The sequence below is a fragment of the Zingiber officinale genome, chromosome 4B (assembly GCF_018446385.1).
Source record: "Zingiber officinale cultivar Zhangliang chromosome 4B, Zo_v1.1, whole genome shotgun sequence".
Taxonomy (NCBI): domain Eukaryota; kingdom Viridiplantae; phylum Streptophyta; class Magnoliopsida; order Zingiberales; family Zingiberaceae; genus Zingiber; species Zingiber officinale.
In genome coordinates this window covers 18334548-18358655 of record NC_055993.1, presented here as the reverse complement: position 1 = coordinate 18358655, position 24108 = coordinate 18334548, and the positions used below count along the sequence as shown (strand labels likewise).

Below are 24108 nucleotides of genomic sequence, written 5' to 3'. Positions count from 1 at the left end.
CTCAACCACAAGCGGCTGGAACACATATCAATCAACCACGTAGTTAAATAAGTATCAAACACACAAATGTCTACTTACTAAACTGAACTCGTCCTACATGCAATCTAAACAGAATAATCTCAAATGACGTGAACTTAAAATACAACTCAAATGTTTATCTAACTAAAATGTGGAAACTAAAATTAAAACTTCTTTCCTAGTCCCAAGGCTTCCATAGTCCTGGCATCACACGTCCTTCGAACACCTCCTTGTCGCCTTCCTTTCTATATCTTTTCCTTTCCTGTATCTGCAGTAAGAGGAAGTGCAATCTATAAGCAAAATTTGCTTAGTAAGCGCTATCTAACTCACAAAAACATGAATATGCATGTTTACAGAAAGAACTAGAAACTATATGCTCTAAAAGAAAGTAAAGCATAAAGATGACTGCTCATGTCAAACTAATAGCAAAGAAAAGCTAAAGAATCTACTCATGTAATTCTAATGGCTAATCATGCTACTCATCTAATTGGTAAACATGAAAACTACTCATCCACTAGATAAACATGGCAGAATAAAGAACTAAACTTACTGATTTTTAGAACTATATGAAACTTATTTCATTTGTTCTAAACTTAATTTTTAATACTTTATGTTTATGTAAAACTCGTTTTACTTGTTCAAAAACTTATACTTATAATACTTCAAAATAATAATCAACTTCTTCTTGGGCCCGGCAACTGTACTTGCTTTTACTTTTGTAACGACCCGACCCATTTGGTGACCCTCGGGTCGTCGACCGTCGACTGTCGGTCGTGCCGATACTACTAGGTTATCTAAACCTAGGGACGACTATGGGAGCCCAACCCAAGGACAACTGAGAGTCCAGCACAGTGCCACTGATAAAAGTAAAATACTTGTTATCTTTTAATACTTCTATATAATGCCTCGGCATTTTCTTTAGCACCTTGTGCGCCAAAATCCCTAAAGTCTTGACTTTGGGATCTACTTAAAGTCTTGGCCTTTTTCTTTCTTTTCTTTATCTTTCTTATACTTGTTAATACTTCTAAAAGAATACTTCTTTAAAAAGAAACTGAAATGTTTAAACAAATTCTAATTTTGAAATGCTTAACCCAAAATCTGCCTACTATGCTAATAAAATTCTGCATATTAAAATCTGCATGCTATACTTATAAAAATCTGCATGCTATGCTTATAAAAATCTGCACATGTTCAGCTAAGGGTGAATGAATTCTGCACACTAATATTTAATAAAAATCCGCACACTAAAATGCTGCATATTAAGCTAACACAATTCTGCATATTAAGCTCTAAAGGAACTAGAAACTGATTATTTTAAAAGGAAGGCTACTCATGCGCATCTAATAACATAAAAAAAAACTAGAAATCTGCCCATGTTAGTCCAATAGCAAAGGAACTAGAAATCTAAATCTGCACATGTTCATGTTATTTACTAAATCTAAATAGCAAAGGAACTGAATGAATATATAAATGCACACTTGAATGAATCTGTTCATGCCTACTTCTACTTGAATGAATATAAATGCTCACTTGAATAGATCTACTCATGCTCATGCCTACTGGTGGGAGTTGTCTATAGTTCCACGGCAAGAAAGTAATATAAGGGAAGCAAAATGCTATACATAGCTATTCAAACAAACATATATATCAAATTCACAGCTTAACCCTTTTTGTAAGCAACCCTAATTCTCCAAATCAGGCTTCATCAGATGGCAAAGAAAACCAACAACATAAACTTCAATCCATGGCAGTAAATAAAGGAATCCCAAACTACTCATCACTGTGACAAATGAAATAAAGACTACTTGCTCAAAAGAACTAAACTATTTCATACTCAGATTTAACAAAGAAATTTCTAAATTGAAATACTAAACTACACTATCAATGGATATAAAAACTGCATGTACAACTGGAAAACACACAACCTGCAGCCTATCCCAAAAACAGAACCATCTAAAGAGGTAAAGCCATCTAAAGAGAAAGGAATCCACACAAGAAGCCAACTTGAACCCGAATTACTCTATTGCAAACCACAAGAAACCAAAGCTTCACCATTCAAATCGCAACGACACAGCCCTAGGTTTCATCCAAAGCTTCGGGAACAAGAGAAGGAATAAGAATTAAACTTCGAAGCTATCCTACCGCAGGTGAGTAAGCGACTTACCTTCGTTTCCTTGACTCACAGCCGAAGGAGAAACCTTCTAGTGCTTCTAGGGCTCGGAAGATTGAAATTTCCGGCTCCTCTTCGTGCTCTCCGTTTCTCCTCGACGAGAAAAGCATAAGGAGGTGAAGAAACCCCTCGGAGAACCTCAAGCCGACGCCGGAGAAAACCCTAATCTTGGCTTCGGTTTCGCTCGGGCAAAAATCGTCGCGCACGCGAGAGGAGGAAGAGAAAAGCTAGGTTACGGGTAATTATCCCACCCTAAGTTCCTCTCTTTATAACCTTAATATTCTGTTAATTAACTAATACTTAAATAAATTTGCGACCAATTCTAAATAGAAAAATCCGTTTGCCCACCTGGTCAGCCGGGTTTTGACCGAGTCAAAGGTCGTGGGTTCAATTCTCGGCTTGGATATTTTTTTGTCGAAACTTCCTTCGTTTAGTAAAAATACCAAACGACCTCCAAAAATTACATAAAAATACTCTAAAAATTTCTAAAATATTTCTATAGTATTTCTAAATATTTTTAAGAACTTTTAAAACCCCTAATGAGGAAAATTGGGTCGTTACAACTTCTGTCATATTGAAGGGATATATCCCATTTACATCACTCACATCCCTCTGCATAATTCATTGGATACCCAGTGATCGACTTTATTGTCCACCTTGTTACAGGTGACGTTTGCCAATACCAAAGTACACAACTCCTTATGTAGGGAATCGTAGAGACTTCAGGTCTAAGGACTATTCATACCAATAGTCACATGAGAATGTTTATGACACTCATATAACGATCCATGAAAATTCTCATGGCGGGTCATTCAGTATATATTCTCTAATATATACTCATGTGTCAACCTAATATCTCATATCCATGACTTATGAGATTAAGTCATCCGTTGACCTACATGCTAGTCACAATGCATTAATATTGTCCTTGTATATTAATGCTCTACTAGAAATAGTTAAGAGTAGTGTTCTATATATATCTACAATATCTCATTATCAATTCAACCAATTGATATGTTGTAGATAAGAACCTACTATCCAAGAATATTATTATACTTATTCAATCGACATTAAACTAAAATAAATATAATAACGAACTTTTCCTTTTATTAATAATAATATATGATACAAAATGAGCTCTTTACAATCAACTCATAATTGGTACTAGGGCTAATACTAACAAATTATAGCATTTTATCTTTCTACTCTTTTTTTTTAAAGAAATTTTGAAATTTGTCTCTTATCAGAATTGTTAATTTTAATAACTTTATTGAATTTTCTTACTATATATATATGCTTCTTCATATTCATCGAGGGGTAACTCCGAATATGATTCATTCTTCTTGGTTGTTAAAGTGATGTTGCTTTTTGACTTTTCTTTGTCTTTAAATCTTGCACATTGTGATTCATGTAATTCTAATGTCAGAAATGACTCTTCTAAAGTACTTACCTCTAAGTCCTTCGAGATGTAGTAAGAATCCACTATTGATATCCACTCTCGGATTCTCGAAAAAGTGTTTAGCGCATATATGAGTGAGTCTCGATTCGTTACCATTTCTCCAAGGTTGGTGATCCCAATTATTAATTCCTTAAGTTTTGCGTGCAGTTGAGCTCCCTTTTCCATCAGGAGATTGATTAAGTTGATTTCAGAGTGGGTCCCGTCTTACTAGTTTGACCTCTGAGGTTCCTACATAAAGCTCCAGGAACTTCTACCCAAGTTTTTTGGCTTAGTAGTAGGTCTGATTGACTTCTTGATGTGGTAGTATGCTGAACAGACGGAACTCTGCTTTATTCTTGGCTACAAAGTTGGTCTACTGCTTCATGTTCTAAAGGTGTTCTTCCTTCTCTTCTCCGTTCTCGTCTTTAGGTGCTCCAAAACTATATTTAATTGTTAGCAATATGTCGAAATCAATTTTGAAAAATACCTCCATCATTCGCTTCTAAAGCGTGAACTCCCCCTTGAATTTCGATGGATGAATGCTTGATCTAGTCATTTTCTTATTCCTTTAGTTAGTGGTTAGTCCTTCAAAGACAGTTGGGATTTGATACCACTTATTGAATCAGGTGGACCAAATAGAGGGGGGTGAATAGACGACTTACAAGTTAAATTAGCTTGTTATCTTACTTCTATCTTAGCAAGGATACACACATTAATTATTTAAAAATAAATAACAAAAAGATAAAGTAAGAGGCGAAGTTTTATTTGGTTATAACTTGGGTAGTTGTTAATCCAAAGAATTGAAAGCACTAAAGAAACTCCTTCAATAGAGCTCGTAGGTGGAGAAACCCCTTACAGTAGTTGAAAGCTCAAAAAGAAATACAAAAGTTAAGAACAAATGTGTTATTTTACAACTAGGTGTAGGGCACTATTTATAGTGCTCTGGTCAAAATGACCATTTTACTGACATGGCAATTTGGTGTGCCTTGGTTGACTGGAGACGTCTCTAATGGGATGAAGTTTGCCCACATTCAACGGATATGGCTGAATGGAGGTGCCTCGGTTCATCAGAGACGCCTCAGTTCCAACGGAGGCACCTTAGTTCTAATGGAGGCACCTCAGTTCCAACGGAGGCACCTTAGTTCTAATGGAGGCGCCTCAGTTCCAACAGAGACACCTCAATTCAATAGGAGGTACCTCACTTCGACTAATGTGAATTGAGCTACTTATCTTCATGGCAGTGGCTCCAAGCTCATTCGAGGTGCCTCGAGTCATCGGAGGTGCATTAAGTCTCATTCACAGCGACGACTTTTTTGAGCATCCGAGGCGCATCAAGCCAATTGAGGCACCTCGAGTCTTCAAGTCTTCAAGTCTTCAGGGTGCCTCTAGTCAATTATAGACGCCTTGAATGGTTAACTTTTGAGTTAACCTTTTTCAGATTCTGCTCGCTTGGGTAATGTTCCAGTTGTTTGGAGTTGAAATCACTTGAACTCAACTTCGACCTTCTCCTCGAGGAGACTTGTTGTCGGCTTCTAGTCCTTCGGATGCACCACGTACATCCTTCTTGCTCCACCGGTATAGTCTTCCGCAACTCTTTGTTCCTCAAATGCACTAAACTCATCGACTCTCTTCCCGTATCATCCTTCTTGCTCACTGAATCTTCCGCTCGACTTCTTATGATCATAAGTTTCTGCACACTTAGACACAAGGCATTAAATACACACAGGATTTAACTTGACTCGGTTGACCAACATCAAAACTAACCCGGGGTATTTGCAACAATCTAGCCGTGTTGGCTACTCAAAAGCTCAATTTCACCTCTCTATGACTCAGAATGAAGCACGCCCATGCTATAGGCCATGGGATGGTCGTGTGTGCTACTAGATACCTTGATTCCTCCTCGTAAAGGCACAGAACAAAGCACGGGCATGTCATGCTAGTTGTATGCTTTGATCCTCCTACATCAGTCACTCCAAGTTGAAAAGAACTTACCCTTGAGTTTAGATTAGGCTCACCAGGTTATAGCCTGGAGGAGGATCCTCTGGCATCAACTTAGCAAAATTTCCTTACAGTTATTTCACTTCAATCGATAAATCAGGATCTATGTCCATTGCATTGTTTTTGCAAGACAACAAAGCATAGACTACGTCTTCATGCTTTATCTCATCTAAAATCCTAAACATAGAAAGTAGATTGGTATTATTGGCTACGGAGGTAGAAGTGGTTCATTCTCATTAGGGCACCAGCAAAATCTTCTTACTCTGGAGTATGGATGTTTAAGGTTTACGTATTCTTCCGTCTATCGTGAATAACATTGTGATCATGCTGCCAAGGTTGACCCAACAATACATAAAATGACTTTATATAGACATAACATTGCACCAAGCATTATCATAATATTTGTTGTCAAATAAAAAAAATACGAGACATCATCTATCTACTGTTACCTCACTGCCTTTAGTCAATCGCGACAACTTGTGTGGCCTAGGATGGCGGTCCATTTTTAGCTATAATATTTGGAAAGTCTCCTCGAATACAACATTCTCACAACTACCACTGTCGATGATTATTTTGCACACTTTATCCATGACTGCACAGGTTGTGTGAAAAATATTAATGCTCAACCAATCATTCCCTGAATCAATCTTAAGAGTTAACACTCTTACGAACAACTAATATCTCATGACCATTACCACAAAGAACCTTTTCAACTTCATCATCGCCATACACATCATACACCAGCTCACTAACTGTCTCTATCTCGTCTTCCACACCTTCCTCAATTCATAAATGTGTGTTGCATCTGAATTATTAACAGCTTCCAGCGTTTTGTTTGTGACATCTGAACCATTTCATTATGTCAGAACTCTGAACTCGATGGCTTTTGCCATATCACGAACGACAACAGCCAACAATAATTGTTAGTTAACATCCGAATCATTAATTGATGGTTCATTTGTTACTATCACTTGTGATAAAGCACCCTTTTTGAGTTAGCAGCACGAGGAATCATGTTACTAGAAGTTTTATGTACAACTTCAATGTAAAGTTGTGTTGCAGAAGTTATTGGGGGTTTCCTTTTGACGATGTAACTGACCTTCTATTTGTATATTTTAAAAATAAATCTCTTTTTCAACCAACTAATTTATGAAAGGTCCCAAACTCACATGATCTCCACTGAGTATAGTTGTCCTCATGCAGTATTGTTTTTTAATTAAAATAAAACCACTAATGGTTTATTTTAGGAAAAACAACTTTTAACCCTCTATTTTTTATTTTCTATTTTCTATCTAGTAGTATTTTATCCCTTTGTTTAAAAAACACTTAATCCCCTTTGATGAAAGTCAAATGTGAAAAAAAATTATAAAAGAAAATTATGTTCTTATGTTTTTAATAATTTTTTTATTTTTTTTTGATAATCTTAAGAGGAAAAAATATATATTAAATTGACATGAAAAATCATTACATATGTCTACGGAGTCGTCTCTTTAATTATTAATTAGTTGGATCGATTGTATACACAAAGAGAAAAATATATATACAAGGATAAAAAAAATATAGAAGCATCTAATGACGGTGCCCTTCATCACTCACTTGGATCTGTGATTGATGCTGATTTATCGGTGCGTCCGCTCTCAGTGTCCTACAAAACAAAGCTTGTCAGTTGAAGGTGGAAATGCATTGTCAGTGTTACCTTTTTTTATGATCAAGTTAGTGATGAACTGAGATGTGAGACTCGTGTGCATGCATGAGAAAGAAAAGAGCTTGAAAAAGACGAAGAAAATTTACTTTGCGTAAGAAAAGAAAATTATACATTTACTTATTTTCATAGAACCTTACATAATCGTGGAGAGGGTGAATCTAAAATTTTAAATTTAGGAGGGAGTGAAGAAAATAATATTATACATTGTATTCGAAGATTGTGCAACGAGTGCAATGAAAATATACATTTTAAACTACTTAATTTAATTTTATTTGTATAATTAAGTATTAATTTTTATATATTTTTAAAATTTATATATAATTTATTGATTTTAATTAATAAATCAGTAGTTATGTACTTCTTGAAAAATATCAATTATATCCTTGAATTGTCTAGATATCAACAAAAGAAAAGGAGTGGATATAAATTATCAATAAATTTAATATGAGTTTTTCTTCATAAGATTATCAAAAAAAAAATAAGGACATAATTATTTTTTATAATCTTTTTACATATTTAACTTTGATCAGAGGTTAAAATATTATTTTTAAAATATAAGGGAGTAAAATACTATTCGATAGAAAATAGAGAAGGATTAAAGGTCCATCGCTTTAACATGCTGATGGGTATTACAGCGGATTAGGAACGTCCAAACGATCTCCTAGTCTCCTCACGGATCAAGAGCTCGCTTTGCGTCCGTTTACTAGCTGTGTCGGCCTTGCATTGTCCGTCTGCCTAGAAAAACAAGAGTTATATGATCAAGTCGGTCCTTGGAAACGCCAACAACGTGCCATAATTTAGAGGAAACTTCTTACATGATTCACTGGAGCCCTTAGTAGCTCAACTTGCTCCTCCTTACACTTCTGACCTGCAAAACCATAGGTGAATTTTTAAAAAATTTGATCACCTTAATTAGCATATGGTGGGTCATGCATTAGATTGCTTGTGATATCACCTCTTTCATCACAGTCCATCAAATAACAGGCTCATTGCAAGGATGAGTTGTCAAAGATCCATTGTATCTAAAATAAGATTCTTCGTCACCTACGACAGGTGGGCTTATGGCTCCAACATCAACACTAGTCATGTTCTTCAGCTCATTCAGGGCCACCCGCAACTGTGCAAATTAAGGTAACCACAAAATGAAACTAAAATTTAAGATATTGTGACCTCGCTTCCATTGTATACTAGTGAAGGGGAATAAGCAGCACCATGTCCAGGAAAGGATCGGCTATGCCACCGTACTCAAACAACGCACCGATGACTGTTATTTCTGGGGTTGAATCTGAAGCGATGTGAACCATGTGAAGTTCCAAAGGGTATCTATCAATCGACACTATCTCAATGAAGTGTATATTAATTTCATTAAAGAAAACAGGTTTAAATTATTAACCTTTTGCCAAAGAGCTCATGCTTAGAAGGTGTGTGCCAATGATACTGCCTGAGATAAAAGAACTTGTCATTTAGAAGAAGAGCGCCGGGCAATTTTGTCCAATTAACCTGAAAAAAATTCCAACAATTTCAAAAACTAGCACAATCTTCTAAAATTTATGATAAATTGAAGAAAATGTTAAAAAATCAAGTTTTTTTTTCTTGCTGATTTCATGCCCCTTGTTCAACAGAAGCGCAGGGGCCTCGGTGTAAGATCTGATCAACCTCCCCAAGTGTCTGTTGTAGATGTTGCTGGGTTTGACGCTTATGGGCGATTGCATTCCTTCAGGTCTTGAAGCACACATTGCCCATGAATATCCAGGCAGCGTGCCCCAGTTTTGAGGTCCAAGAGGACTACATGGATCTATACTCCAACTGGCTTCTGATATCGATTTATAATACACCAAATGAGTTGACCAAGTTGGAGAATTAGGCAATTCTTATAATAAAATAGTACTACAACTTTAGATTTCCCTAAAATTGTCGATAAATAGTTCATAAAAAAATTCAGGGGTATTTTAGAATTGGTTCTCACCAAAACCAGCTGCTTTCGATGCCAATGCATTTGATTGAAGAAAGAAGAAAGCAAGCAAGCATAGGAATAGCAGTATCTAATTCCTCGTGCTTTTGGCTTAATGATTGAGGATTTGCAATAATTGAGAGCTATACGTCAGTTGTGATTTTTTTTTTTTTTTTTTGCTAACCGAGTATCTAATTCTTCAAATAGATTGATCCTCAAAGTAACCGAATCAGTCCCACGAAAATTTCCACTAACTACCAATGTAAATCGGAAAACACAAGCGTTTTCTTGATAACTTCTATTTTAATGCCGTTTCAGATGCTCCAAACTTTTATTTTACTATTTTCAGTAATTTTTATTTTTTGATATTTAGGATATTTTTGATAGTTTACCATTAGGGTGTCACATCCTAAAGGAGTCTCTGCTCGACAAATGGATAACATCTCCCGTGTAACTGTGACAATATGAATCATATATACAATGTCACAAGACTACTCACAAGATATAATCATCAGCCCACATGGCTGGAACATACACAACCATGCAATTATATACACAACCCACTCGGCTGGAACAAAAATAATTACAACCACGCAGTTATATAATAAAGCAGCTCGCACGGCTGTACTAAAAACATAGCGGAAAATAAAAAGAAAGTCCATATACCAAAAAGATATAATGCGTACCGGCACGACTTAAACACAACAAAATATCAAAAGTGATAAAGTAGCCACACGACTAAATATCAATACAATGTCAATACCATAGGAAAAATGTGTAAGAAAATAAGAGCAAAATAAAAATCGTCTTCTAATGTGACGTGTACTTCTATCTGCTACCTGAGGAAAAAGACAACACAGAAATGCGATGGTGAGTGTAGGTGACTCAGCGGGTAATAGACAAAATAGTACATGATCTATATAAAATATGGAGATCAAAGTATACTGTCTCAGTAGGGAATAAAGAACATGATCATATACGACATAAATAATAGTACACCTAATCAAAACTGACATAATGAATACACAAACCCAATCTGGATCTAACGCCTAAGATCAAGATCGAAAATGACATAGTAAATGCACATACCAAATCTAGGATTGACACATACAATATAACTATCAACAAACTCACCAGGGATCAGCAACAGATCTGCTCGCAAGACCTGAGTAATACAACCGACAACAGATACATATATAATAAATGACATGTATGAAGCATGATAACCATATGCAACAATCATAGCTTAAACAAGTACAACATATCACAATCACATGTAGCTAGTATCTACTAGACATGTATGCAAGTATATCTCCACAAGATGTCTCGCGCATCATAAGCAAATGCGCATGCATGCCACATGACATCACTCCCGCCCGTCCCTCCACCTGCCACGACTCTTGTGTAGCTGAGGGGTCGCGATAATGACAACTGTACAATCCTCCAACAAACATTACTCTCAAGCGGACGAAGTGACGGTGCGTTAAGTAGTTATCTAACTACATAGTGATGGGATCCTGACTGTTAACAACACTGGATACTACATTGTGTTCAGCAACACACAATGGAACAAATCTGTCGATGTTCAACTGTTGGAGGCTGAACATTTAGTGTTTTGTTCAATGGTCCTTGATTGAATACATTATGTTATATTCCATAGACCATGACCGAACAGATCTTGGTGCGTTCGACATATAGTAGTCGAACAAGTAGCAATGTGTTCGACAAACTAGGGAAGAATGACGCATAACTAAAATTCGAGAGATTTTCATGAATATTTAAAACCTAAACACAAGATTTAACAAGAACAATGTAATGATTTGAACGAAGTTGTCCGAATGGAGAGATGAGAGGGAGAGATGAAGGGTTCTCTTGTTTCTTCGATCCTCAAATCCCAGCGACAGCGAGGAGCAGCCGAGGAAGATGACGCTAGGGTTTTGTTAGATTTTTTAGGTTTTTAGAAAGGGTAAAAAAAATTGATAGGGTGTATTTAAAAAAAATTATGATAAAATATTTTTTTATCGGTGGATTTAGTAGCCCACCCTCTGCTGTTACCGTGGTGAGCCGATAAATTAATACGGTCGATATATATATATTTTTTACCCATAATCAATCGTTGAGCGATGAGGGGATACAGCGGAGTTGGAGACAAAGATCGCGGCCTCGGCCCTCGCCCCGGTGGAGGGAACCGTGTTTCTTGGTCTGGTTTAGGCGGCGGGGGTGGCGGAGACGGCGCTTCTACGTCTGGATTCAGAGGCGGGGATGGTGGTGCCCGCGGTTCTAGGGTTGGATTCAACAGCGGAGGTGTTGTCAGCGAGGGCGGCGGAGACCACGCTTCTACTTCTGGATTCAGAGGCGGGGATGGTGGTGCCCGCGGTTCTAGGGTTGGATTCAACAGCGGAGGTGTTGTCAGCGAGGGCGGCGGAGACCGCGCTTCTACTTCTGGATTCAGAGGCGGGGATGGTGGTGCCCGTGGTTCTAGGGTTGGATTCAACAGCGGAGGTGTTGTCAGCGAGGGCGGCGGAGACCGCGCTTCTACTCCTGGATTCAGAGGCGGGGATGGTGGTGCCCGCGGTTCTAGGGTTGGATTCAACAGCGGATGTGTTGTCGGCGGCAGAGGGAAGGGGAATTACACTAACGCATGCCTGACGATGCACCAGCCCTGGGCCTCCCTCCTCGTCCATGGCATCAAGCGCGTGGAAGGAAGATCGTGGCCAGCGCCTCTCACCGGTATTTCCCTTTTGCTTGCTAGTTCTTCTCTAGATTTTCTCTTCGTTTTAGGGGTTTCTCTCTCATGTCCAAGCAATATTAAATTTTTATTCAATTTGAACTGCCTAATATTTCTCTTCGTTTTACGCTTTTTTATTTACAAAAGTGGTGGGCTCAATTAATACAAGGGAGGACACTTTGGATTGATTTCTTAAAAGTGGTGTCCTCAACTTTTAAGAAATCAATCCAAAGTATCCTCTTTTGCTACAAAAGAGGATACTTTGGATTGATTTCTTAAAAATTAATTTTAATTTCTAAAATTGCATTAGAGTCATTCTTTTTCTAAAATAGTATTAGAGTCATACTTTGGATGTCCAAACAGAATTGAAGTAACCTGATCAAATAAAAGATTTTTTTTTTATCTCAAAGAAAGTATGCCATCAATCTACTATTAAACTGGTCTGTCAGTCTGCAAACGAGCTAACACTTCACTGGAGGAGCTAACACTCCAGCGGAGGAGGTTCTGAAGTTAGGTATTGACCTAGAAACTAGGTACCTGTGGGCAGGAGGAGATACCAGAAACTCGTTGTAAGTTTGATTTACTTGGCTCACACAACCAGAGCTTGCCTATGCTCTGAGTATAGTTAGTTAGTTCATGCATAATCTTGGTGAGCAACATATGAATGTAGATACTCACATTTTGAGGTATCTAAAATGCGAATATCTAAAATCAACTCTAGGAAAAGAAATTATGTGCTCTAAAATCACAAATAAGTAAAATATCAAGGTATATACAGATGTTGATTAGGCAAAGCAGTTGATGATAGATGATTAACTTTAAGATACCTTACCTTTGTAAGTGGGAACTTAGTTACATGGAGAAGCTGTAAAAAAATATTGTCCAGTGCAGAAGCTGAGTACAGAGGGATGACTTTAGGAATTTGTGAAGAAATTTCTCTTTGAAGAAACCAATTCTGCTATACTATGATAATAAAGTAGCAAATGATATAGCCTATAATTCAATTCAACATGATTGTACAAAGCATGTTGAGATAGATAGTTTCTTTATTAAGGAGAAATTAGAAGAAAAGGTTGTGAAACTATCAAAGATTTGGTTAAAAAATTAGTTAGTCGATATCTTTACTAACTGAAGGAGCTCTCAAAGTTCTTAAACAGGTTGGACATATGTAACTTCTATGCACCAACTTGAGGGGAGAGTAGAGAAACATAATAGCGTAGAGCCTTTTTCATTTGAAAAAGTATGCTTATAAGTCATTCTATTTTACAAGTCATGTTATCAATTTATGAAAAGGGCTTGGATCCATGTACTTGATTGATTTTTTGAGAGTTAATTCAATTTTAATTTCCATTAGAATGATTGTTTTCCCTATGAAAAACTTAAAACTTTCTGCACTATTATTAACTTTTAGAATTGCAACCTTTATTTGAATTGCACAATCAGTTGAACTCTTGATTTGTCTTGTTTGCTTCTTACATGAATTTATACTCGAAGATGCTTGAGAAGACATGTTCCTGTTGGGTTTTCCAATGCTCTTTATGCTGATCTATTTCTCACTATGGGAATTTTTGAAATATTAGTCAATCAAAAGCTTCTTTGTTTCCCCCTATGGGGTTTGGGCGATTGATCTTTGGTTATGCTTCGAAGGTCGTCTTTGGATACATGCTGCTTCAAAAATCCCAGATCCTGAGACCATCAAAGCAATGGAGGATTTCTACAAGGAGATATACTCTGTGAATGGAGTCACTGATATCAAGTTTCCAGAGCACTATCCCATATCTAGATTGTTGGGTATGTCTTCATTGGCTGTCTGGTTTGCTGTTCTATATTTTCTTACTACATGAGCAAGCTTAGTTTTTTAGCTTAATGATTCTCTCCATGACTCTTTTTTTACATGATTGATATGGAATTCTATTGTCAAAGAATAGAATACCTTTGTGCTTGTAATGTCCAGATATGCAGGTATGAAACTTGCATAGAGATTCAGAATGTTATTCTTTTTTAAACAAAATTCCATGATTATGCCTTCAAACTTGTTCAGTAAAATATTGTGTAATCATGACTAGGTATGGTACTGTAGTAGTATATTTTCTTTTCAGAAGTCATGCATGGTCTCTTCAACTTCATGTATCATTTGTTTTGTTTTACCTGTTTGTATGTATAACCTTTTTCTGTTGAATTATCATATAAGTTATACTGCTATCCTATCTTGTATATTGGGAGGATATTGCCCTCCATTTCATTTTCTATTAAAGAAGTTAGAGTATACACAAAAACTATGACTATCTTATAAGAAAATTATTTTGGAAGGCCTTCCTTTAGGAGATTTTTAAAGTGGTCGATTTGTTATTGAATTAAACCCAATCTGTAGATAGTGATTGTTTTATGTGTATACCATCCTACCCAACAGATAATTGACAGAGAGATCAAATTTTCTATTACTCACTAAAGTATTTGATTAATTCAGTGATATTGGTCTATCAAGACACAAGTAACAAAATGAACCATTACCAACTTTTATTATATCAGACAAGTGATTACAAAGACATGAGATAGTTTGTAATGTAAAGAATTCTTTTTCCTTTATTGCAGGAACTTTGGTATCTATTTCTTGGGCAAGAAAATGTCTAGTTTTTGCTAGATTGTTAGGCGTGGGGATGTCCATTTCTTGACTTTCATCTTGTTATTTTATCTAATTAATTACAAATATCAAGCCTTTTCTCAGCTCTTTATTTTGTTACCACACCACAACCCAATATTGTTTAATTACTAAATGTTTGCTTACACTTACAACTATACAATACTCATTTTGACCTTTTATGTGTATAATATACATGCAAGTTTTACCCAACCTGAACCAGAGCTAGAATTTTTTAACTACTTGAATCTGACTTGATCGGGCTGAGACTGAAAACAAGTTAAGCGCCTTGGTTTAATAGTTAATAACATATTGGAGAGATGCAAACTTAGTGGTTGTTCACTCATAGTTTTCCATATAATTACTATCATTTGCTGTTTATTTCTCCATATGTCCTGGTTGCATATTCATTGATAATAGAATTCAAATTTCTGGCCAAAATCATTCATTAAAGATTTAAAGAATTTATCTTGCGAAAGATCATTTTTTTTTAGGACTGAACCTCTTGATGAAGTACTGCAAACAAATCATGTTTCTTTGAATGAAAAGACTACATAGTTTTCCATTTTAATATTTAAATTGTAAAAATATATGGTTCTTTTTTTTTTTTGAGGTTGTGCATTCCCTTATTAGATGGTTGTCATTTTAATCCATACAAATGGAGGGGAGGGGTTTACTAAAGAATCATAATCTTTTGGACAAGACCTACTTATCTCTTTCAGAAATGTATATTACTTTAAAAGACTGATTCTAGGAACCAAATTTATAGAGAAATTTGAAAATATTTTGGTTATTTTTTCCTAATATTTCTATAAATATACATTCTGTAGGTTGTATTGAGGTGGTGGGATGTGTTAGATCTGAAGAACTTGTGAGCTGGGAGCAAGTACCTGAGTCGGTAGGAACTTTATTCCTTATTTCAGACATTTTTCAGTTAATCTGTTCTATTTGGTATGGTTTCAACTTTGTTGTGTACTTAAATTTCTTCTACTTTTTGTTGTAGGTGAGGCTTGAAGGCCTAACAGACTTTTGCTGGTTGTGTGAAAATCCACAGGTACTTGGCACCATTTCATGGCTTGAATAATAATCAGACTGCTTAAGCTTAAAGTTCAAACTGTTGTCTGGAGTTTTTGTGTCTTCAATTGTTAGAGCATGCATTACTTAAACTTCTTTACAAAGTAGTTCTCAATGATTATGGTAACATTGCGTATTCTAGATATTTAGTACTAGGTACTACAACGCTGGAATGATGACCTTCAGATTCCATGTATTTTCTCTTCAGCTTATGTGAATTTCTCTTAATTTCTGCAGAAGTTAGTAGTCCCATTTGAAATGCGTGGATTTCAAGGGGTGTATAACTTGGAAAAAAAGGTATTCATCGAAGTTCTTTTAGAATGAAATTAAGTATTTCCTGGCTTGTCTGGCATGATGATTATGTGATTTTCTCCATCAGATTTATGATGCAGCAGTAAGAGGTCTTCGCCCAATTCAAGGCCCTTTGCCCGTGAAGTTTCCACTTCCAGATCCTCGTGATCCTTTTTCACTCAAGCCAGGATCCCTTGCGCTGCACTTTAGTAACAACAAAGCACCTGCATCCGTGAAAACTCCTAGTGTCAGTGCAGCTATTGCCGGTGCACGAGCTGCCGCAACACAGTTCTCCAAAAGGGATCAGAGTAACTTGTCTAATAGTAACCACAGTTAAATATGCTCAGCAATAGGCATAGGCAGGAACTTAGTTACACGAAGGATAGAAAGTAGCAGGGTTCAGAAAATGAGACGCGGCCTTTTGGGCTCTCTTAACAATGACGAGCAAGATTCAAAGAGGAAAAAAGGGTAGAATTTGGCTTTTATCTCGATGAAAAAGCCAACACAGTTTAGTTCCTTGCCAATAAAGCGGAAGAACTTTATTGTGTGCATCTAATTCAGTCTGATGGACAATATTGCAGTGTTACCAAATGTCATTACATTTGCTACTCAGGTAGAATTGTATGTTTCTAATTGCATTCAATAGGTTGCTCATAATTTTGACAAATGCTTTTCCTCTTTTTGTACGTACCGTTGTGCACTTATGTTACTGATGCTGGAATTTTTAGGGGGGCGTTGAGATCTCCGTGCTGTGTTTGTTAGCAATTTATATATGAAAATTTTCATATTTTCATTCTTCATGACATAAAGCTATTCTTTAGGGACAAAATCATAAAACTTGGTGGGAAATAACTTAATCTGTTAATTAAAGTGTATGTGAAACCTTAACTTTGTAGAATGCTTTCGTTTCAACCAGAGAGAATTTCTTATGAAAGGTGTATTATATGTGTTTGTTTTTATGTGACTTTTTTTCATAAAAAATTAATCTAATTTTTTATATATATTAAATGGATAAGAATAGATTTTTTTAGATAAAAGAGGAAGAAAGATATCTTTTTAACATTATTGGTTGAAGATATGTTTTATAGAAGTTTGTTGTTGTTGTTGTTATTGTTGTTGTTGTTGTTGTTGGTGTTGTCAATTTTAAGATGTGAATATTTTTTATATAAAAGATAATTAAAGAAAATTATTAATAAATTGTTAAATTATTTTTAGTGTGAAAAGAAAAAAAAAATGATATTAACATAATTATATTTTAAATTTTATTAAATTTAATTATTAAATGATTCAGATTTTTAAATAATTTTAACGTAAATGAAATTCATTATTTATAAAATAATTTTGACGAAAAATCGTATATAAATAAATTAGTAAAATTAAAAATAAAGCATATGATGACTTAAAAACTTTAGAGGAGGCAAAGAAAATTTTAAAATTTGACCAATTTAAATTCATATAATAGTTATGATCATAATTAATACATCATCTTTTACCAGTTAAAAAAATATATATACAAAGAGAATAACATCAAAGGTTTTGACTCCAAAACCTCTAAAAAAATATATACCAAATAAATTTGGCTAAACTTACTAAACAAGCTCTTAAAAATCAAAATTTAGAAAAGTTTAGAATCATTGTTGCATTTATTCGGAGGATTTGAACAGAATAAAGTTCAATTAAACTAAATTAACTTATCAAATCGGTCAAATTAAAAAATTCACTTATTTAAAAATTTTATTTTTTTTAAAAAATGATTAAATCGACTAATTCACTTAGATTTTAGTTTCAAAACTTCTAATTATATTAAATCAAATAAATTAAATTTAAATTTATAAATCGATAAACACTTCTCATTAAGATTGAGTAAAAATTTAGTTAAACAGAACAAATCGATCAAATTTTAAAATTAGTAAGAATTTAGTAAAACATAATAGATCGATCAAATTTTAAAATTAGTAAAAATTTAATTAAACAGAACAGATCGATCAAATTTTAAAATTTAATTTAATTTATCAGACATTTGATTTTATTTTTTAAAAAATTAATTAATTCAGTTCAAATTCTATTTTAAATTTTTTTATTCGATTAAATTGTATATGCAGAATAAATTAAATTTTTAGATCAAATTAAATTTTTAAACTTAATTTTTTAATCAAAACTAAACTTTATTAAATAAAATATTTTTTTAATCCCTAATTTAAAAAAAATTGATTAATTTAATTAAAAAATAAATTAATCAATATTTTATTAATTTAATTTTCTTGATTTTTTTTTAAAAAATTGATCAATTCAATTTATTTTAAAAAAATCGGTTCATTTTGATTCGATAACAACCCATGCTGGACACGGCACCGAGAGCCCGAGAGGTATGCTCTGCTTTCTATTTCCATGTGCCTCTCGAGATGAAACACTCCTGGCTGATGCCACAGGCGTTCATGTCTTCTTCTCCTCTTGTAAAGAGCAGCTCCGGATGTTGAGTTTGGTCCGGACAACAACTCAATTAGAGACACCTTTCCTTTTTCTTTCTGATTTCTCCCCTGCCTCGTGCATTTTGTAACATGGCATGGCAGGATCCCATTAAGGAATTCTGTCCGCTCTCATCCCTTACAGCTTGGAGAATTCGACATGGACCTTTGAGAGTTATTTAAAATATCGGTTAATTTTATTTTAATCAAATTAATTAAATTTTTATAATTTATTCAATTTTTATTAAAAACTCTATCGTTAGTTATTTTTTTTTATCTATTTAATTTTAATTTAATTTAGCTAGATTTGATTTTGAATGAATTAGTCCATCCTAATTTCAGACTGTGAAAAGTATATTAAAATAATAAATATATATTTAATTATAAACTAAAATAAAAAAGTCCTGTTATTTTTGTTTAAAAAAAATGAATGTTCTTTTAATTTTTAAAATATTTTTGTTGGAAATTTAAATTGAATGAGAAATTAAATGGGATCGTCGTATTCCGTGAGCACCGTGCGCGGGGCAAATTCGTCTTAAAGAGATAGAATTTAACTCTAGCCTCGACTTCGTCAAAATGGTGGAATATCGTCATTCTGCCCGCGCACAGATTGCACCACCACTACAAGGTCCCAAAAATTTTAAGACGAATTTTGTTCGTGCAATCTTAATAAAAAAATGTGGAACCGCCACATCAGCGGCCCCTCTAGAGCCGGCCCCACGGATATAGAGGGAGGTAAATGCAGGTACACAGCTGAAAGCGTATAGCCGGAACGCTAGCTTAATGGATTCATCATCGATGGCTCCTATTCGGAGGTCTTGCGATTTGCAATGCTGCTATCGCTAAATAAAGTTGTTATATCTTGGGAGACGATTGTCGTGTTCCATGAGCACCGTGTGGGGGGTTGCAAATTGCAAGACTTTCAGTTCGGAGGTCTTGCGATTTGCAATGTTGCTATCGCTAGATAAAATCGTTGTATCTTGGGAGACGATCGCCGTGTTCCGTGAGCACCGTGTGCAGGGCAAATTTATCTTAAAGAGATAGAGTCTAACTCTAGCCTCGACTTCGCCAAAACGGTGGAATACCTTCATTCTGCCCCTGCTCAGATTGCACCACCACTACAAGATCCCAAAAATTTTAAGACGAATTTTGTTCGTGCAATCTTAATGGATTCATCATTTACGGCTCTTGTTCAGAAGTCTTGAGATTTGCAATGCTGCTATCACTAGATAAAGTCGTTGTATCTTGGGAGACGATTGCCGTGTTCCGTGAGCACCGTGTGCGAGGTTGCAAATCACAAGACCTTCGGTTCGGAGGTCTTGCGATATGCAATGCTGCTATCGCTAAATAAAGTCATTGTATCATGGGAGACAATTATCGTGTTCCGTGATCACCGTGTGTGGGGCAAATTCATCTTAAAGAGATAGAGTCTAACTCTAGCCTCGACTTCGCCAAAACGGTGGAATACCGTCATTCTGCCTGCGCTCAGATTGCACCATCACTACAAGATTCCAAAAATTTTAAGACGAATTTTGTTCGTGCAATCTTAATGGATTCATCATCGATGGCTCTTGTTCCACCGGCGCTTGACGAGAAGCCAGAGAAGTTTACAAGTACGAATTTTAAGAGGTGGCAGCAAAAGATACTGTTTTACCTAACCACGTTGAATCTTGCGAGGTTCATATGTGAAGATGCACTTTCCGTATCTCAAGGCGAGATTGATAAAGATAAGAGGGTGACATATGATGCTTGGGGACATAGTGACTTCTTATGTCGAAACTATATCCTCAATAGCTTGGACAACACGTTATACAACGTGTATATTCCAATGACAACTGCAAAGGAGTTATGGAAATTTCTCGAAAGGAATACAAAACAGAAGATGCAGGACTGAAGAAATTCATCGTCGACAAATTCTTAGATTTCAAAATGATTGATTCCCAAACTGTGGCAACTCAAGTCCAAGAATTGCAGTTGATCCTACATAATCTGCATGCCGAGGGCATGACAATGAATGAGTCCTTTCAAGTTGCTGCGATAATTGAGAAACTTCCACCTTCGTGGAGGGAATTCAAAAATTATCTAAAGTACAAGCGAAAGAAAATAGGACTTGAGGATCTGATTGTAAGGTTGCGAATTGAAGAAGACAATCACAAGCCATTATAATAAATAAAAATGCCTATATTTGCAAAGGCAAATCGCTGGAACCAAACATTGGCAAGAAAAGAAAGTATCCCAACAAAAAATAGAGCCAAGGGAGAGCCAAGAAGTTCCAAGGAATATGCCACAACTATGGCAAATCGAATCACAAGGCCAAAAACTGCTGACGTCCAAAGAAAGCCACTCAAGTGCACATGATTGAAGATAAGTCAGTGTCGATAGATATGTCAGAATTAGACCTAACTGTCATTGTATTTGAAGCCAACTTGGTGGACAATCCAAGGCAATGGTGGGTCGATATTGGTGCCACACGACACATTGCTCCGACCAGGCCCAGTTTTCAACTTATATCCCTATTAATGGGAGAAAACTAATTATGAGCAATTTTGCAACTTCTAACATTGTTGGTCTTGGCAAGGTGGTTCTAAAGATGACATCAGGCAAAGAAGTGACACTAATTGATGTGCTTCATGTTCCTGACATTTGAAAGAATTTAGTGTCAGGGTCGACTCTTGTTAAAGCTAGATTCAGACTAGTGTTTGAGTCGAATAAATATGTATTGACAAAAAATGATCAATTCATAGGCAGAGGGTTCATGGAGAATGATCTATTTAAAATGAATGTAATGGCTGTACACCGTGGATTTAATGACAATAAAATGATAAATTCTACTTATTTGGCCGAGTGTTCTAATTTATAGCATGTTAGACTTGGAGATGTAAATTTTAACACTTTGCGATGACTTATGAATTTAAACTTATTGCCAACATTTAATGTTGATCCAACACAAAAATGTGAAATATGTGTTGAAGCTAAAATAATAAAGTTGTCTTTCCATTCAATGGAAAGAAGCACGACCCCTCTAGAATTAATTCACAGTGACATATGTGGCTTAAAATTTGTACAAACAAGAGGAGGCAAAAAAGTACTTTGTTACTTTCATTGATGATTGTGTTGGGGTTGCAAGGTTGCAAACATAGTCCCATATTGAAAACACATGGAAAAGATCATGGGTTTATAAGAGAAAGATATCTCCATTGGCATGAGGCCTTTTGGGTAGAGCCCAAGAGCAAAACCATGAGAGCTTAGGCCCAAAGTGGACAATATCATGCTATTGTAGAGATATCTAAATTCTTTTCGATCCTACAAGTGGTATCAGAGCGAGGTCGCTCTTCATCGGATTCACACCCGTGGGAGCACAAGCGCTAGAGAATGGATCGGTTCGGAGAAGATGTCACAATTCCGCCTTTCTACGACCGCGACGATTTCGCGTTTTGGAAGGTAAGAATGAAGTATTTTCTTATGACTAACTTAGTGCATTGGAGTTGTGTACAATTAGGGTTCAATCCTCCGATGGATAAAGAAGGAGGACCTTTAGAAAAGAAGAAGTGGACGGAGGAACAAATCCACCAATCCGAGATCAACGATGAGGTAACGAAAATTCTTGAGTTTTCATTACCTAATGACATTTTGTGTGAGATAGGTGGTTACAACAACGCCAAGGGGTTGTGGAACAACTTGGCCAAGTTCCATGAAGTGAGCTCCACTTCAAGCCATGAAGAGGAGTTAAGTGAGCCAAGTAGCTCACTTCATGGAGGAATGGATTTAGAAGTTGAGGGCCACTCAACATCTAAAGAAGAAGAGGAGGAGAGTTCTTTTTCAAGTTCGGAGCAAGAAGAAGAAGAAGCGTCTACCTCCGGAAGGGATGAAGAAAAGAGCATTCATCCATCTTCAAACCTAGGTAACTCAAACATGTTAATTTCAAGTAAATTGCATATAATGTGTTTTGAGTGTAGGGAATATGGACATTACAAGAGCAAGTGTCCAAAGAGGGTAAGAAAGACTCCACCGGCGCCAAAGGTCAAGGAAGTCGGAGTCCCGAAACGCAAGGGCAAGGAGCACATCGTGTGTTTCCAATGCAAGCAAAGGGGACACTATAGGAGCCATTGTCCGAGGGGGAGGCAACCTCACAAGGGCAAGAGATCGGGCACATCGATAGGGGGAGCTAAGGCAAACCCTAAGGTAACCTCTAAGGTTCATTTTTGCAATTCTAATAAAATGCATGCTAGGAATTTTATTGCACTTGTCGATAATAACAAGCATGATAACCTTAGGAACCAATACATGTGCTTAGGAGCTAAACATGTTAGCCTAGGTAAGGATAACACTAGAAATACCAACCCTAGTTTTAACGCTTCTAAAGTTAAGGAAAACCTAGGTAGAAATCCCAAGAAGACTAGACACATGCCTAGGAATATCTCAAGAGAAAATGACAAATTAAAACTTGAGGTATTAGAGAGGGAAAATCAAGTCTTGAGGTCAAGACTTGATAATTTAGAAAAGGCTCTTAAAAACATGGAGAAGTCATCTCTAGGGTTTAAGAGTCAAAAACCCAAGCCCAAGGACAAGAAAGGTTTGGGTCACAAACCTAAGTCCCAAGTGGTCAAGCCCACTTACCACAATGTTCCATTCGATTATGGAACAAAACCTAGGGCTAGGAAGACCATTACCAAGGTTACAAGGGGAGTCACCCCTATAGTTGACCTTGATGAGACCCAAATGACCAAGGCTTCAAAGCCTAAGAGGGTCATTAGGAGGGTTGCTAGGGAAGTCATCCCTAGTGAATATTTAGTGAACCCAATGAGCTCAAATAGGTATTGGGTTCCTAGGAGCATCTTCTCTACCCCATAAATGGGTTAGAGAGTGTCAACTCCAATTAGAAGGGTAGTTAACCCAACTTTGAGGAAATTGACACTCAAGGAGCATTTTCAAGGTTTTGATAACCTTTGAAAATGAAAAAGAATTATTATTTACTCCTTGAAGAGTAAATTATGTCATATTTGAAAAATATCGATTTTAATCTTATTTGGCACAATTTAAGAAAACCTAGAGAAATACCATAATTGGGATTTTGGTTTCTCTTAGGGATATATGGGCAATCTAGGGTTAGATTTTAAGTTAGCTAAGGCTAAGGATACTTAGATAGGGAATTTAGGTATTTTATTTGAGCTAACTTGCCATGACTGGTTGCCCTCACATGTCATGACATCATGTTTAGTTTTATTATCATTTGAAATGTCATGATAATGCTTAGGCTAGTTTTTATGTCATGTTTATTTAAGTTTCAAACTTTATGCCATGACATCATGACATTGGCACATGTTTTCATTTATGATACCATTTTATGCCATGTCATCATCTCTTGCATTAATAATCAATTGAATTGATTTAAGGATGAAAAACACATTTTGATATTGAGATCAAAGTTGTGTTTAGAAAATGCATGAGACCTTAGTCTAAGATACCTAAACCCATATCTCACATCAAAATTGACATGGATGTGGTTTGATACACCTTAGATGTGTGTGAGATATTAGGATCATGAGTTAGGGTCAAGGTGCATACTTCTTGTACCTAGATGAGCCTAATTCAAGAAATGGAGGATCATAGGGAAAGCTTGTGTACAAGTCAT

At 35.9% G+C, this 24108-nt stretch overlaps 1 protein-coding gene and 1 long non-coding RNA gene across 4 annotated transcripts; one reads left to right on the top strand and one right to left on the bottom strand.

Moving 5' to 3' along the window:
• Positions 1-7196: 7196 nt before the first annotated feature.
• On the bottom strand, positions 7197-9394 carry LOC121977429. 3 transcript variants are annotated; one of them, XR_006110818.1, is made up of 8 exons: positions 9296-9394; positions 8986-9142; positions 8723-8829; positions 8541-8614; positions 8285-8446; positions 8145-8197; positions 7963-8060; positions 7197-7269 (listed from the first exon to the last, which is right to left on the bottom strand). It is a non-coding gene; the product is annotated as an uncharacterized LOC121977429 (long non-coding RNA). The 3 variants fall into 3 exon arrangements; XR_006110817.1 differs by having other exon boundaries at positions 8541-8652; positions 8723-9142; XR_006110816.1 differs by having other exon boundaries at positions 8723-9142.
• A 1976-nt stretch (positions 9395-11370) lies between these two features.
• Positions 11371-16756, top strand: LOC121974811 (circumsporozoite protein-like). Its single transcript, XM_042526057.1, has 6 exons — positions 11371-12010; positions 13656-13799; positions 15477-15544; positions 15650-15700; positions 15958-16017; positions 16100-16756. The coding sequence occupies exons 1-6, from the start codon at positions 11404-11406 to the stop codon at positions 16346-16348; spliced, it is 1179 nt and encodes a 392-aa protein (XP_042381991.1). The 5' UTR covers positions 11371-11403; the 3' UTR covers positions 16349-16756.
• Positions 16757-24108: the final 7352 nt, after the last annotated feature.